Raw genomic sequence first — 15,526 nt, forward strand, 5'->3', positions numbered from 1 at the left:
CAAATATTTACAAAAATGTGAGTGGTGTACTCACTTTTGTGATATACTGTATATACAGTGCCAGGCAAAAATTTGGACACCTACTCATTCAAGGGTTTTTCTTAGTTTTTACTATTTTCCACATTGTAAAATAATAATGAAGACATCAAAACTATGAAATAACACAAATGGAATCATGAGGTAACCAAAAAAGTGTGAAACAAATCAAAATATATTTTATACAGATACAGAGACAGAGGGGCGCTGTTTTGCTCGCTCAGATGCTTTCTCCGATGAGAAACATTCAGCCTCTTATGAATTTAAGGAAAATTATGAAACACTGAAAGAAAAATAAATTATTTATATGTGTTTTTTTCTTTGTACATTTTTTGGGGGAAGCCTGGCTTCCCTTGTTATACCCGAATACACGACACTGAATATGATCCATTTTTGCTAGCGATCTTCAGGAACAACCACACGAACGAACGAGACAGAGGAAATGGAATTATGCTAAACGTAAGGAAACTAACACTAAAGTGACAGTTTAAATGTATGTGGGTATAAGTGACGGTGGCTATCGATAGTGGCTAATATTCAGACCCAGCTTGGCATGGGTCTCCAAATTTCACCTCTGCAAATTATGAAGCCATAGCTCTACAATTGAAATTTTGAATAAAGACACAGCTATATATACTTTACTGTGGAAAAGAGGCCGAAGTACCTGTCAAAGAATTTAAAGTGTGGTGGAGGTGTGTCTACATATACGCCGTATTTTCACCTTGATTTAATTCACCCACACAATTCAAACATCTTTACACGTGATGAAATTATGAATAAGGTCGAGCAACCTATAGGTTCCGAGTGGAACAACATCTACTATCTTTTTTTCAATAGAAATAATTTTTAAAATCCATGCACTGTAGTTTACAAATCGATAAGAGCTAGGTACATGAGTAAGCCATTTGGATTAGGGGATTGTAAATATATATATTTTTATATATACGATACCGTTCAAAAGTTTGGGAACACTTTTTGAAAGAAAAGCACATATTTTGTCCATTAAAATAACATAAAATTGATCCGAAATACAGTGTCGACATTGTTAATGTTGTAAATGACTATTGTGGCTGGAAACGGCAGATTGTTTATGGATTATCTACATAGGCGTACAGAGGCCCAGTATCAGCAACAGGGGAGCTTATGGCTGATTTGCTTAAATATGGTTTCTACTGACTCCTTGTGGATTTGTGTAACTGGATAAGAACCACATTCTCAATCAATAATAATGAATGTCGACATGAGTTTGGACTTTTGAACCATACAAACATTATTACATTTATATTCAGTAAATTCACAATGTTTGTTCTTTTATAATTAGCACTTAACTCTAAGCATAAGCAAGTGCAAGCAAATGAGCTGCGATGAGGTAGACCTATTCGTTCAACAATTTCGAAATGGACAGCGACAGAAATTCAAATAGATGTTAGTTCCGATAAATTCAGCAAGATGTTGAGGCCTTAACTTTACTCTTTAAGTCACCACAGAGAGAGAGAAAGAAAGTCCCAGACTCAGCGGTTAGCATATCATTCAATGTATTTTATTAGGCCTTTGTGGTTGTCACGTTCGTCGTATGAATCAGACCAAGGCGCAGCATGGTATGCGTACGTTCTTTATTAATATAAGAATGAACACTGAACAAAACAACAAACCGCTATACAAAAGAGTGCTGACAGGCAACGACACATAGACAAGAACCCACAAACACAAAAGGGAAAATGGCTACCTAAATATGATCCCCAATCAGAGACAACGATAAACAGCTGCCTCTGATTGGGAACCATATCAGGCCACCATAAACATACAAATTACCTAGACTTACAAAACTCGAGACATACAAAAACCCTAGACAATACAAAAACTAGCGTACCCACCCTAGTCACACCCTGACCTAACCAAAATATAAAGAAAACAGAGATATCTCAGGTCAGGGCGTGACAGTGGTCTAAAAAGGAAGAACAATACAATCACGAGGATCCACTTTTAGAGACAGTATACAGACGCACTGAGAGCGCATTGCACAAACAAAACAACCCTCGCAAAATAAACTGGAATTACATGGGTCTATTACTGAACTTTTTGGAATGGGAGTATTTGAATGGGAAGAGACTGTCACTGGCAAACATGGTTACGAGGAGGGGATACTACAATATAATGTTGTTGGGTCTGTAACGTACCACCCTCCTCATGGAGAAAAGCACCCTAGCTAATTATAACACACAAAGTAAGAAAAACAATTAAATTCCTCATTCTAAAACTGCCTAAAATTATTAATAAGATACTTATGAGATAGACCTATACAGTATAAGCAATATAACAATGCAGATGTGAAGGTTTTTATCCTTTTAAAGGTGGAAAAGTTTCTGTGTGACTCGACGGTTGTCATCAGAGTGGTGATGATGATTTTGAGAAGAGAGACCGTCTCAGACAAGGCCTCCTGCAGGTTGTTCTCATAGAGTTACTTCCACAAAGAAAGTGCTGTCTTTCCAGTGTCCAGCTCATGATGCTGGTAGAGAGTGGACAGCTCTGTTTACAGGCTTCTCCTGGTTGCCCACAGGCCATAGCTTGGTGACACGCTGGAGTTCTGAGGTTGGAAAGGAATGTACATACTGGAGGGAAAATGAGCTGTCCACCAACTTAAGTTTCAGTGCACATTTTTTTGAATTTTCACCTTGAAGTTGTTGACTGCTCCGCCGATTCCTGCTGAATCAGTGGTTCTTTTCTGCATTATGTTGTACAAAACATCCACCTCTGGCATGACCAATGAAAAGAACTTGAGCAGTTGCAGAAATGCTTCCTTCCAAACCACCCATTGTTGAATTTGCGACTTCCGACTTGTTGTATAATATTTATGTCCAATGGCTGATGAGCACCGAGACATTTTATCTCTAATTTCTCTTCATATGACAAGGATTGAAAAGGATTTGCCAGTAGATTGTCAACTTGATTCATGATGATGACTGCTAATGTAACAGTATAAATTTAGACCGTCCCCTCGCCCATACCCGGGCGCGAACCAGGGACCTTCTGCACACATCAACAACTGACACCCACGAAGCATCGTTACCCATCACTCCACAAAAGCCGCGGCCCTTGCAGAGCAAGGGGAACTACTACTTCAAGGTCTCAGAGCAAGTGACGTCACCGATTGAAACGCTATTTAGCGCACACTGCTAACTAAGCTAGCCGTTTCACATCCGTTACACTCACCCCCCTTTTGACCTTCCTCCTTTTTCCGCAGCAACCAGTGATCCGGGTCAACAGCATCAATGTAACAGTATAAATTTAGACCGTCCCCTCGCCCATACCCGGGCGCGAACCAGGGACCATCTGCACACATCAACAACTGACACCCCCGAAGCATCGTTACCCATCGCTCCACAAAAGCCGCAGCCCTTGCAGAGCAAGGGGAACTACTACTTCAAGGTCTCAGAGCAAGTGACGTCACCGATTGAAACGCTGTTTAGCGCACACTGCTAACTAAGCTAGCCGTTTCACATCCGTTACACTAACTTGCTAGCTAAGATTTTGAAGTATGATGTTGAGTCCAATCAGTTCAATCAAAGCTATTATAGATATAACGTGATTTGATATCACTCTATCTGTGGCCAATGACCTTGAGCCTTCTTGGATGGGCACTTCTAATGTAACTCTACGGCAGAACTCATGGGGCTAAAATTTTAGAGCTCTACCCATATGACTTGGTGGTGACGTAGTGTCCCCATGAGTGACAGAACACTGAGCCAATCACGGCGCAACACTCCATATTTTCTGCTGGCTTGCCCCACCACCACAGAAAGCACTAAGCTAGGCTGGAACACCTGCATTTTGGAGCTGCCTTGCTTGAAAATGCAAAACAGTAGCCATGTTCGTATGCACCTTTTATTAACTCAATGATTTTTTTCATGACTCAATGAGTTATTTTTTTTACATTGTTTGCAAACTGATATGTGACACGTATTAATGCCAAAATAACAGCCCCCCAGGTGTGGATCCCTTGCTCGCACTACATAAATTTAATTCAACCCCTGAAAACACTCCCACTTGCTGGCCAACAGATTTTCTCTGGGATTTTACATTCAATACTGTTTCCACTGCATCTATCTAAAGCCATGCCTATACATTTGGAGTACCTTTTAATTCGAATTTTCTCAACAGACTCATTAGAACATATGGAGAGAACGGTTCAGAATATTAGGGCTCAAAGAAAGAAAGCCATGTAAATACATGCATGCTTGTCTCATTTTCAGCACCAATTGGTAGATTTAAAAGATACTCTGATCAGTGTATTATTTAGGGTTAGGAAAGTATTAATGAATAATACATTTAAAAAACAGGATTGGAGAGCCTTTACGCACTAAATGTATTGGTGAATCAAAAATACAGTGGTTGGATTCCTCCTGAAAGTAGCCATATTCAATTGTTCAGGTGAGAAAAGTGTACAATGGGGTTGAACAGAAGTCCTATAAATCTACCCTAATAATCCTCACTATTCATGGACTGTGATGACAACGGTCCAGTTCAGTCGTTCTGAACTGTGCACCAGGCTCCAGGTTTAAACTGCTATGTATGGACTGTGCTCCATGGTGATTAAAATAGGCTACATGACCCAAATTATTAAACATCTTAGAATATGTTATATGATCCGTAGCCGTGTGTTGGTAAAATCACTGGGGAAGCCAAGCCCCCTCAAAAAAGCCATATTACCAAATGTTTCTGGACACCTGCTTGTCAAACATCTCATTCCAAAATCATGGGCATTAATATGGCGTTGGTCCCCCCCTTTGCTGCTATAACAGCCTCCACTCTTCTGGGAAGACTTTCAACCAGTGGTGTAAAGTACTTAAGTAAAAATACTTGAAAGTACTACCTAAGTAGTTTTTTAGAGTATCTGTATTTTACTTTACTATTTATATGTTTGATTACTTTTACTTTTACTTCACTACATTCCTGAAGAAAATATTGTAATTTTTACTCCATACATTTTCCCTGGCAACCAAAAGTACTCAAATACATTTTGAATGCTCAGAAGGACAGGAAAATTGTCAAATTCATGCACTTTCAAGAGAAAACGTTGTCATCCCTACTGCGTCTGGCCTGGCGGACTCACTAAACACAAATACATATTTTGTTAATAACGTGTTGGAGTGTGACCAGGTGTCAGAGCAGCCCACATATCCCTGCATCTGTACAGAGCCCATCTGTAAATAGCTCATCCAACGACCTCATCCCCATACTGTTATTTTTAATTTTTATTTTGCTCCTTTGCACCCCAGTATCTCTACTTGAACATTCATCTTCTGCACATCTATCACTCCAGTGTTTAATTGCTATATTGTAATTATTTCGCCACTATGGCCTGTTTATTGCCTTTCCTCCCTTATCCTACGTCATTTGCGCACACTGTATATAGACTTTTTCTATTCTATTATTGACTGTATGTTTGTTTATTCCATGCGTAACTCTGTGTTGTTGTTTGTGTCGCACTGCTTTGCTTTATTTTGGCTGGGTCGCAGATGTTAAATGAGAACTTGTTCTCTACTAGCCTACCTGGTTAATAAATAAATAAATAAATAAAATGGTGTCATCTGCTTTGCTTAAAATAAGACATTTCAAATTATTTATACTTTTACTTTTGATACTTAAGTATATTTCAGCAATTACATTTACTTTTGATACTTAAGTATATTTAAAACCAAATACACTTAGACTTTTACTCAAGTAGCATTTTACTGGCTGACTTTCACTTTTACTTGAGTAACTTTCTATTAAGGTATCAATACTTTTACTCAAGTATGACATTTGGGTAGTTTTCCCACCACTGGGGGAGTCAGTCGTACAGTACGTACAAATTATTTCCAAAAAGGCATTTTTTTCCCATATGAAGAAAAGGGAGGAGCCTGGTCTTTCATTAGTCCTTCCTCTTTTGCCTTTGATTTTTTTCAACTGGCCAATCACCACCATTTCACAAAGGAGGCGGGACCATTTCCAAGGATTCGTCCGCAGTGACCTCCGCACCATCCTTCCTCCCCTTTAATTTGCATTGGCCGACTGGAAATCTATCCTGCGAGTCGCATCACGACGAGTTTCGCATTGCTCCGGGCGGCCTCATCTTCTCCTATTCCTCCGGCTGTTTTATTTTATTTGTATATCTAAATTAGAAAATGGCGTTGCTAACACCTCTCCTCGCATTCCTCTACCACTTGCCGCAGGTGTACAAGTGGCTGCTAAAGCCATACTATGTCGCGTCTCTGTTCATGTCAATCGGGTTTCTCATGATCCGCAAGACGCCAGGCATCTGCGAACATCTTTCGACACAACGAGAGGATGGCAATCCCTGCGATTTTGACTGGGTCAGTATTGGATGGTGTAACAAATTGGGATTGAAAAATATAGAGATACGTTAGCTTGACAACGAGCTAGCTAACGTAGCCATCCTATGCTAAATGTGATGACAGAGTGGGGTGTTCCGTTAGCTAGCTGACGCTAGCTACATGAATGGCCATTGCAATTCGATGGGAGTTGGCCTGGGTTCGACATTGAAAAGTGATATAGACTGTAACCCGAACCGAGATCGGAAAGTAGCAGGCAGGTGATGAGACAGAACCGCGCAAAGGGTGAATATACTGGGGAGTTAGCAGGTGCGAACCCCCTCTGAAACTAGGCTACCAGGGCCTTGATTTTTTTTCTCGGGCAGAAAGTGCCACTGCCACCATGAGTGCATGCACCAAAACCACCTTAAAAACAACAGGATGACACCGGCAATGCTGGAGTTAGTGGCAGGCCTTGTTTAGCCTCCTAGCTAGTACTGGAGCCGCAGGTAGCCTAGTGGTTACAGCGTTGGGCCAGTTACCGGAAGGTTGCTGGATCGAATCCCCGAGCTGACAAGGTGGATGCATTCAGACTAGGTATCCACCTTTTTATAAACTGTATGTTTACTCTGTTATCATGTTCCACAGAGAGAAGTGGAGATTCTTATGTTCCTCAGTGCCATCGTCATGATGAAAAACAGAAGAGCTAGTAAGTATCAGCCCTGAACCAGGTTAATCATTAGCAGAGTTGTACCCACCTGTGTTTAACCATTAGAAAACTGCCCCCCCCCCCAGTTGGTTGTCACTAGCCACATAGGGTTTTAGAGTTTATTAGTCACATGCACAGGGTCACAGATGTGAAAAGTATGACTAGTGGTGGCTATTCAGCAGCCTGATGGTCTGGCGGTAGATGCTATTGATCGTCAGTTTTTGCCATGATGGAAGTGGGGAGAACAGTGTGTCTTGGGTGGCTGAGGTCATAAACCCTGCCTATTTCTACAATTTATCTTCTTAAAATCTGATTTTAACCTTAACCACGCTGCCCACCTTATGCCTATCCCTAAACTTAAATGAAGAACAAGAAAAGCACATTTTTGTTTTGATTTAATGTTTATGATATAGACCATTTTGAAGCTGTTGTATCTATTGGAAACGCCCTCAGTTGGAGCTAGGGGTCTCCTTCAGCAGGTAGACATTTTTTGTTTTACATGACATGGTTACCATTTCAGTAAAACAAGAAGTACCCACACACATTGCTAGCGAAGTTTCACCTTTGTATCCGCAAGGCTAACATTTCAGACAGTTCAACTTTGTCTGAACAACTCGTTTAGTGTAGAGCCAACGTTTTTTTGGTTTGTTCTGGGTTACTGCTGTATATTGATGTTATTGTTGTAGGTATTCAACCAATCTGCTATGGCAAATGTCTTGTCCACACAGCCCTATTTAAATGAGTAGTTTAGTGTTGTAAACGGACTGTTTTAATAGGTCGTTCATAGGAAGAAATGTCTGTCGACCTTGTGGTGTTTACGCTGCGTTAGCCCTGTTGGCACTCCCTTGGTCTTTCATCTGCCTGTCTCTCCCTCCTTCCTAAAGTGAATCCCTCACTTGTTAGGCCTCAACTACAAACTGTCCCTCTGTCTCAGACTCCAAATAGTTTCTACACTATTCACTTTCTTTTCATATCACTCCTTTATCACTCTATGGTTTTACAAAACTGTTTGTTCTAGTCTTCTATTCCCATCTGTTCTCTCTCAATGTTATTGCTCTTTGTCAATGTTATCATCTTTGTTTCCTCTTCCCCACGTGCATTATTGTCCTCAACCTTCAAATTGTCCTTATTCTAGGCAATAGAATTGTTGTTTTACTCGATTTAACCCCAACTCTCCATCTCTCGTTGTCTCAGTAACGGTGGAACAGCATGTGGGGAACATCATTCTGTTCAGTAAGGTGGCCAACGTTATCCTCTTCTTCAGACTGGACATCCGCATGGGCCTGCTCTACCTCACCCTCTGCATCGGTCAGTACACACACTTGCACTACACAAGGTGTGCATACAAACACACTTTGTTTATACATACACACACATACAGTTGAAGTGGGAAGTTTACATACACTTAGGTTTGAGTCATTAAAACTAGTTTTTCTACCACTCCACAGATTTCCTGTTAACAAACTATAGTTTTGGCAAGTCGGTTAGGACATCTACTTTGTGCATGACACAAGTAATTTTTCCAACAATTGTTTACAGATTATTTAACTTATAATTCACTGTATCACAATTCCAGTATATCAGAAGTTTACATACACTAAGTTGACTGTACCTTTTAAACAGCTTGGACATTTCTAGAGAATGATGTCATGGTTTTAGAAGCTTCTGATAGGCTAATTGACATCATCTGAGTCAATTGGAGGTGTTCCTGTGGATGTATTTCAAGGCCTACCTTCAAACTCAGTGCCTCTTTGCTTGACATCATAGGAAAATCAGCCAAGACCTCAGAAAACAATTGTTGACCTCCGAAGTTCTGGTTCATCCTGAGGAGCAATTTCCAAACACATGAAGGTACCATGTTCATCTGTACAAACAATAGAACGTGAGTATAAACACCATGGGACCATGCAGCTGTCATACTGCTCAGGAAGGAGACACGTTAGTTTCCTAGAGATTAAAGTATAAATCAATCCCAGAACAACAGCAAAGGACCTTCTGAAGATGCTGGAGGAAACGGGCACAAAAGTATCTATATCCACAGTAAAACGAGTCCTATATCAACATAACCTGAAAGGCCGCTCAGCAAGGAAGCCACTGCTCCAAAACCGCCATAAAAAAAACAGACTACGGTTTGCAACTGCAATGGGGACAAAGATCGTACTTTTTGAAGAAATGTCCTCTGGTCTGATGAAACAAAAACTGTTTGGCCATAATGACCGTTATGTTTGGAGGAAAAAGGGGGAGGCTTGCAAGCCAAAGAATACCATCCCAACTGAAGCACAGGGGTGGCAGCATCATGTTGTGGGGGTGCTGCAGGAGGGACTGGTGCACTAAACAAAATAGATGGCTACATGAGGAATGGAAATGATGTGGATATATTGAAGCAACATCTCAAGACATCAGTCAGGAAGTTAAAGCTTGGTCGCACAATGGGTCTTCCAAATGGACAATGACCCCAAGCATACTTCCAAAGTTGTGGCAAAATGGCTTAAGGACAACAAAGTCAAGGTATTGGAGCGGCCATCACAAAGTCCTGACCTCAATCCTATAGAACATTTGTGGGCAGAATTGAAAAGAAAGCAGGCCTACAAACCTGACTCCGTTACACCAGCTCTGTCAGGAGGAATGGGACAAAATTCACCCAACTTATTGTGGGAAGCTTGTGGGAGGCTACCCAAAACGTTTGACCCAAGTTAATGAAACAATTTAAAGGCAATGCTACCAAATACTAATGGAGTGTATGTGAACTTCTGACCCACTGGGAATGTGATGAAAGAAATAAAAGCTGAAATAATTCATTCTCTCTACTATTATTCTGACATTTCACATTCTTAAAATAAAGTGGTGATCCTAACTGACCTAAGACAGGGAATTTTTACAAGGATTAATTGTCAGGGATTGTGAAATTTGAGTTTAAATGAATTTGGCTATGTATGTAAACTTCCGACTTCAACTGTACATACATGGATACGGACACACACACACACACGCTCCTCTACCGTTGTGGTAATTAATTCAACCGGTAAATGCCTGGTTAGATGACATGACCTATAACCTGATGACCCCTCATTCGGCCCTCTTATTGGCTCGTTACTCTTCCTTCTGCTCACTGACTGGCTGATTTATTTGTTCCAGTGTTCCTGATGACCTGTAAGCCTCCTCTCTACATGGGCCCAGAGTACATCAAGTACTTCAGTGACAAGACCATAGACGTGAGTACCATAGAGTACCTCTTAAGGCTCTACTGTGTAACACCATATTACCATTGCCATAGTAATGGTGTGTGTTAGAGAGAATAACACCGATGGGTGTATCACAAATCATACTTTTACATGATCGCAGAAGATGACACCAGTTAGATTGTTATTGACATTTCAGTTGAAAGTGTGTTTTTATCATGTAATTTCAAAATTGACATTTTCTATCGATTGAAATGTAACGTTTAGTGAAATCGATGGCTGACCTTGTGCCCCCGGGGTTTGCAGGACGAGTTGGAGAGGGACAATAGAGTGACGTGGATCGTCGAGTTCTTCGCGAACTGGTCCCCAGAGTGTCAGTCCTTTGCCGCCGTCTACGCAGACCTCTCCCTCAAGTAAGACGACGACTAATCTTCACTCTACACGACAAAAGCCGCCATTTTAATGCATTGCGTCATAAATCCTTGGCTTTAATCTACTATCCTCTCCTGAATTGTGTCACAACAGACCATCTCATATGGCCCTATTAGGCCAGACAAAATTGATTCACTTTTTAATGGACCCCCCCCCCCCCCCTCAGAAAAGTGAGGCGAGCGAGCAGAATAAAATAATGAAATGACATTAATGGTTATAAACAATAACAGTACTTTACCACCGTGTCCTAGGTACTTTGTGCAGGCTTCAGGAGTTAGATTATTCCATGGGAAAAGCTACACTATGTTATTTTTTTTTTAAATAATGCAGATGTTACAATGTTATAACCATGAGAAATGAAACGCGATGGGAGGTATTGCTTGTGACAGTTTCATTATTTCTGATTAAGAAAAAAGAAAGTGCAATCCAATCTCGTAATTGAATGTGATGTATAGGGTAATAGAGTGGACTATTTAAAAAAAAGACATGTTTTTTTTTTTAATACATCTAATTCAAGAACGATTGACATGAAATAATTGTAATCAAATGAAAATGTTGATAATGAGTTCATTACCTGAATGTATCTCTATAGCCTATAGGCTCTAACAATATATCCATACTAATATGATTAGGCCTTGTAGAAAGAGGGTCTGCCAAATGAACGTAGCATTGGAAACAAATGCATAAATCCAGCCATAGACTATAGCCTATCATCATCAAAATGGAAAAAAAAATAAAAAATTATAACATGCCCAATTAGATGCATCAATTTATGTCGATCAAGCTTGGTCAAATTTGAGCCCAGTAACTTCGCTCACCGCATCCTCCTTCGACTGTCTCGTCTGGCGGCCACGAAAACCCCCGACACGATGTGTGTGCGTGCCACTGGCGAGATACTTTGCTCGGCGTCCTAGCTGTTCCTCGGTGGCGCGTCATCGCTTCAAACGCATTCTGTCTCGGTTGGCCTACTACTACTGGTGGTACCCGGGTAAAATGCAAGTTATGAATTGCACATCAACATACAGCCGACTCACTTTGATTTCATCAATAATTTTGACTGACATTTGGTTGTTCAAAATACTAGCAGCTTTCACTGCGTCTTTTCTGAGGAAAGCCCTGATCTCTGGCCAGTCAATTAGTTCAATGACATTGTTGTTTCGTCTATTAAATCGCTACTAAATAGATGTGAAAATGGTGCTTTAACCATGAATTGAACCGACTGTTTGTTTATAATGAGGGACGTCCCACGTTTTAAACTGGACACATGAATAGGATGAATTGGCGCTGGCTTCAGCCATGACGGAACGAGGGAGAAATTAAACATCTGCACGTCGCCTGCAGGTGTGAGCGTGTGTGTCTCACTGTCCAACACGAGGCTCGAACATGATCTATCTGAGCGCCTGTTCCGAGGCTGGTTGGTCTCTTGCGCATCAACTTGGGAGAGCAGACCGTGCATTACGAACGAAGCGCCCACATGTCGGTGGTAATACTATTGCTGTGTTTGTTGGGAAATGGATGGGTTTTCTCTCATGGTTACAGGTATAACTGCGCTGGGCTCAAGTTTGGGAAGGTGGACATCGGGCGGTATGGAGACGTGTCTAAGAAGTAGGTCCCTTTTCTCATTCGCCCTCTCTGCAGGTAGATTATATATTTTTTTAGTGAAGTAGCGTTCTGATTGGACGGCTATGATTTGAAACACCGTTTTAATAGCTTCCCTTCCCTCCATCCCTCTTCTCCAGGTACAAGGTGAGTACCTCTCCCCTCTCCAAGCAGCTGCCCTCGCTGGTGCTGTTCCAGGGGGGCAAGGAGGTGATGAGACGCCCCCAGGTGGACAAGAAGTGTAGGGCCGTGTCCTGGAGCTTCACTGAGGTGAGACGAGTGGCTTCAGAGCAGAACACACACACTCACACGCACCAGGGTTTCCGTTAGCTGATAATGGCAGTGTTTTAGCCAATGAAAAAAAAAAAAGAAAAGGTAAATTAATAGAAAAGCAGATTAATAAAATTGGCACCAGCCTCTCCCCCTGGGAGAGGGAAGAATCCCATTGCGAAATAATGCTTTTTAGCCTATTCATTGATGGAAATGCCAGTAGACTGGTCATACTTATCGGTCTATAAGTTAATTTGCATAACTTTGTGTACAGTATATTCATTGTGTATTTTATCACACGCGTATAAATCTGTCGGCCACGGCGAGAGCTGCTGCCACAGCATCTCAGACAGCAAATGCATAAATGGGCAATGGAAGGTCGTGCTTTTAAGTGCGTCGCACACCACTTTGCAATAAGCTGGAGGCAGTATGCATTTTTTGAAAACGTATGCTTAATCGAAACCTGAACACTTTAATGCATAGTGAGGCATGTCTTGACCTTGCTTCAAAGTAGCCTAGTCAAAGTCCGACCATATCTGTGGAGGCAATTATTTTATATCAGCATTCTTTCATTGACCAGTAGCCAAAGGCAAAATCCTGGCCGTGTTAGCAACCCAGAGCTAGTTGTTGGATATTAGATCCCCCTCTATCTAAATTTTTCCATCTCCGTCACATGAAACAGCTCGCGTGTGCAGTGCCCTTTTGACAACGGTGTTTCCCCCTCTAATTGCATTGTGGAACATTTTGTGCTAAACGTTCTGATCAGTTGCGTCGGACTCATTGCTTAAACTTAGCCTAAGCTTACTGGTTGTATGAATTTGGGATCTTACCGTCCCACAACTGTCCCAGAGTCTGTTTTGGAATAGGTTCATTCTTTCTCGACAAGCTGATTTTTAATAGAATAGGTCAACTCTTCTGCTATGCGTGACAGTCGATTTGACGTGGGGTCGTGATTCTGCTGTTCGTTACCCGTCTCGCTGTTGTTCTAACATCCTCAGTGCCCATCAGAATTTGGGTAAGAAGGACCTCACCTCGTGGCGTCCTCAACTTGCATGTTCTGTTAATATGAACGACCATATTCAAAATGTGATTTCTGTCTTTTTCTGAGCGCCGCGTGTGGACGGTTAAGCACCCAATGGATATACGTCCCGTCAATTTCTCAAATGTCCTGTAAATGGAAAAAATGCTGCCGGTCTAAATGTCCGGAAACTCTGACATGCACACGCTCTCTATCTCACTCTCAACAGGAGAACATCATCCGGGAGTTCAACCTGAACGAGCTCTACCAGAAGTCCAAGAAACTCAACAAGTCCAAGGGAGACCGGGGCGACAAGATCAACGAATCCCAGTTCCCGCCCGTGCCCGAAGAGGAGGAGCCCGAGGTCGACGCCCAGGAGGAGGAGACCGAGACCAAGAAGGACAAATAGAATTGTCGGGGGTAGCGGCCTCTGAAGAACGGCGTGGCGTCTCATTGGGACTAGGTGGCGTTATGCTGATGACGGAGGGGGTGTGCTGTTCGATCGAGGGAACAAACATGATTGTTATGAGTCCTTTTTATTGTTTTGCTATATACTGTATGCAACAAGATTTGAGTTGCAAAATAATTGTATTATGATGATTAACTCCATATTAACTCATTTAAATCTACACTGTACGGTTCGATTTTTACGTCTCTCCATCGCACCTATGACAGTTATGTTGATCTTTCCACCAGTTCCCTGGAGGACCTCTATGCTCATCATTGGGTGCGTCCCAAATGGCATTCTATTATCTAATACAGTGCAATACTACAAAGTAGTGCACTAATATAGGGAGAAGGGTGTACTTTATGACTTAAACAATTTGAGTGCATTTGATTTGACGCTTAATCTTGGCACACTACAACGATGCACTCCGTTCATAGTGTTTCACTCGATTTAGAACTTGTCCCATTTGGGATATGAGAGTGGATTTACACTCTGTCCAGTCCATGCTTTGTGTGGCCAAAGTTACCTTGGCTTTTGGGGGAAATGGCAACCGATTCCCTTTTGTAGTGCACTAGTCAAAAGTAGTGATATGGTGCCATTGAGCCGGCAATGTTTCATATTGGACCAACATTTGAGCATTGGCTCAAATGTCTCCTTCATTAGCCAATTGCTGTCAAAGGCTCTTTGCTGCATGTCTACTCTATTGGCTAAGCATTTCACGCCATCTACCTACCTCCAACTGGGTCCATAATGATAAGGTAGGGGGTGTGTGTATATATGAACCACGGCCTCTGTCCCAAAATGCTGTCTTTGAGAGGGAATTTAGAAAAAAATATTAGCAAGTGTTTTTGTTTATTTTCCTTCCATAATAGTGATTTGTGAGTTCTTTTGTCACCTAATCATAGTTTTCAGTTCAAGATGATGCTGATTGGAAAGATGAGGATGGAGAGCGTTTGGCTATTAATGCTAATTCCATGTGAGAACTAGACCAGTGTTTTTTTGTTGTCCTGGCAATAGCTAGAATTACATTTTTACTTTCAAAAGCTCCCATTTCAGGGCTGGCTTTACCCAGTTGTCATTTTGTGAATTGTTGACTAAACACATTTTTACACCAGTGCAGAGAGAATTGTGTAAATTGAGGTGAAGTAGCAGAACATTTGACCCGTTTGACATTCCCTTGGTTACTGTAGAATCCTGCTGTCTCAACGTGTCGATTGATTCTGTGTGTGTGAATCTGCCTCCTGCTTGATATGAAACCCCTAGGGGCGTCTGACTTTTTTTTTTATGCAATAAAAGTGTACATTATTAAATTCAGTCTAATTTACATTTTAAATCGCGCAACAGTAATATAATCACATAAGCGTCTTTATCATGAACGTTATGGTGCCACAATATTCACAACCTGCATTTTGGCGCCACCTTCTGATACATTGTGGTAGTGACGGCATTTAAAGAGTTACGGAAGGAGGTGAGACATGAAGCTGAGCTCCATCAGTGGCGGTTTCCTCTCTACTTACAGGCACC

General features: G+C 41.5%; 1 protein-coding gene across 1 annotated transcript; it reads left to right on the forward strand.

The window, feature by feature from the left end:
• The first annotated feature begins 5,917 nt into the window (after positions 1–5,917).
• LOC110497448 (thioredoxin-related transmembrane protein 2-B) lies at positions 5,918–15,312 on the forward strand. The gene is made up of 8 exons (XM_021573553.3): positions 5,918–6,389; positions 6,996–7,056; positions 8,251–8,364; positions 10,192–10,268; positions 10,542–10,648; positions 12,207–12,272; positions 12,407–12,536; positions 13,784–15,312. The coding sequence occupies exons 1-8, from the start codon at positions 6,201–6,203 to the stop codon at positions 13,961–13,963; spliced, it is 924 nt and encodes a 307-aa protein (XP_021429228.1). The 5' UTR covers positions 5,918–6,200; the 3' UTR covers positions 13,964–15,312.
• The last annotated feature ends 214 nt before the right edge of the window (positions 15,313–15,526 follow it).

The sequence above is a fragment of the Oncorhynchus mykiss genome, chromosome 19 (assembly GCF_057628025.1).
Source record: "Oncorhynchus mykiss isolate SJ-2025 chromosome 19, ASM5762802v1, whole genome shotgun sequence".
NCBI classification, from domain to species: Eukaryota; Metazoa; Chordata; class Actinopteri; order Salmoniformes; family Salmonidae; genus Oncorhynchus; species Oncorhynchus mykiss.

Excerpts from the sequence above, each read along its gene's own strand:
- LOC110497448 (XM_021573553.3), top strand. The coding sequence starts at position 6,201 with ATGGCGTTGCTAACACCTCTCCTCGCATTCCTCTACCACTTGCCGCAG. Across the intron at positions 7,057-8,250 it reads GATGAAAAACAGAAGAGCTA|TAACGGTGGAACAGCATGTG; the intron begins GTAAGTATCAGC and ends TCGTTGTCTCAG. Across the intron at positions 10,269-10,541 it reads TCAGTGACAAGACCATAGAC|GACGAGTTGGAGAGGGACAA; the intron begins GTGAGTACCATA and ends CGGGGTTTGCAG.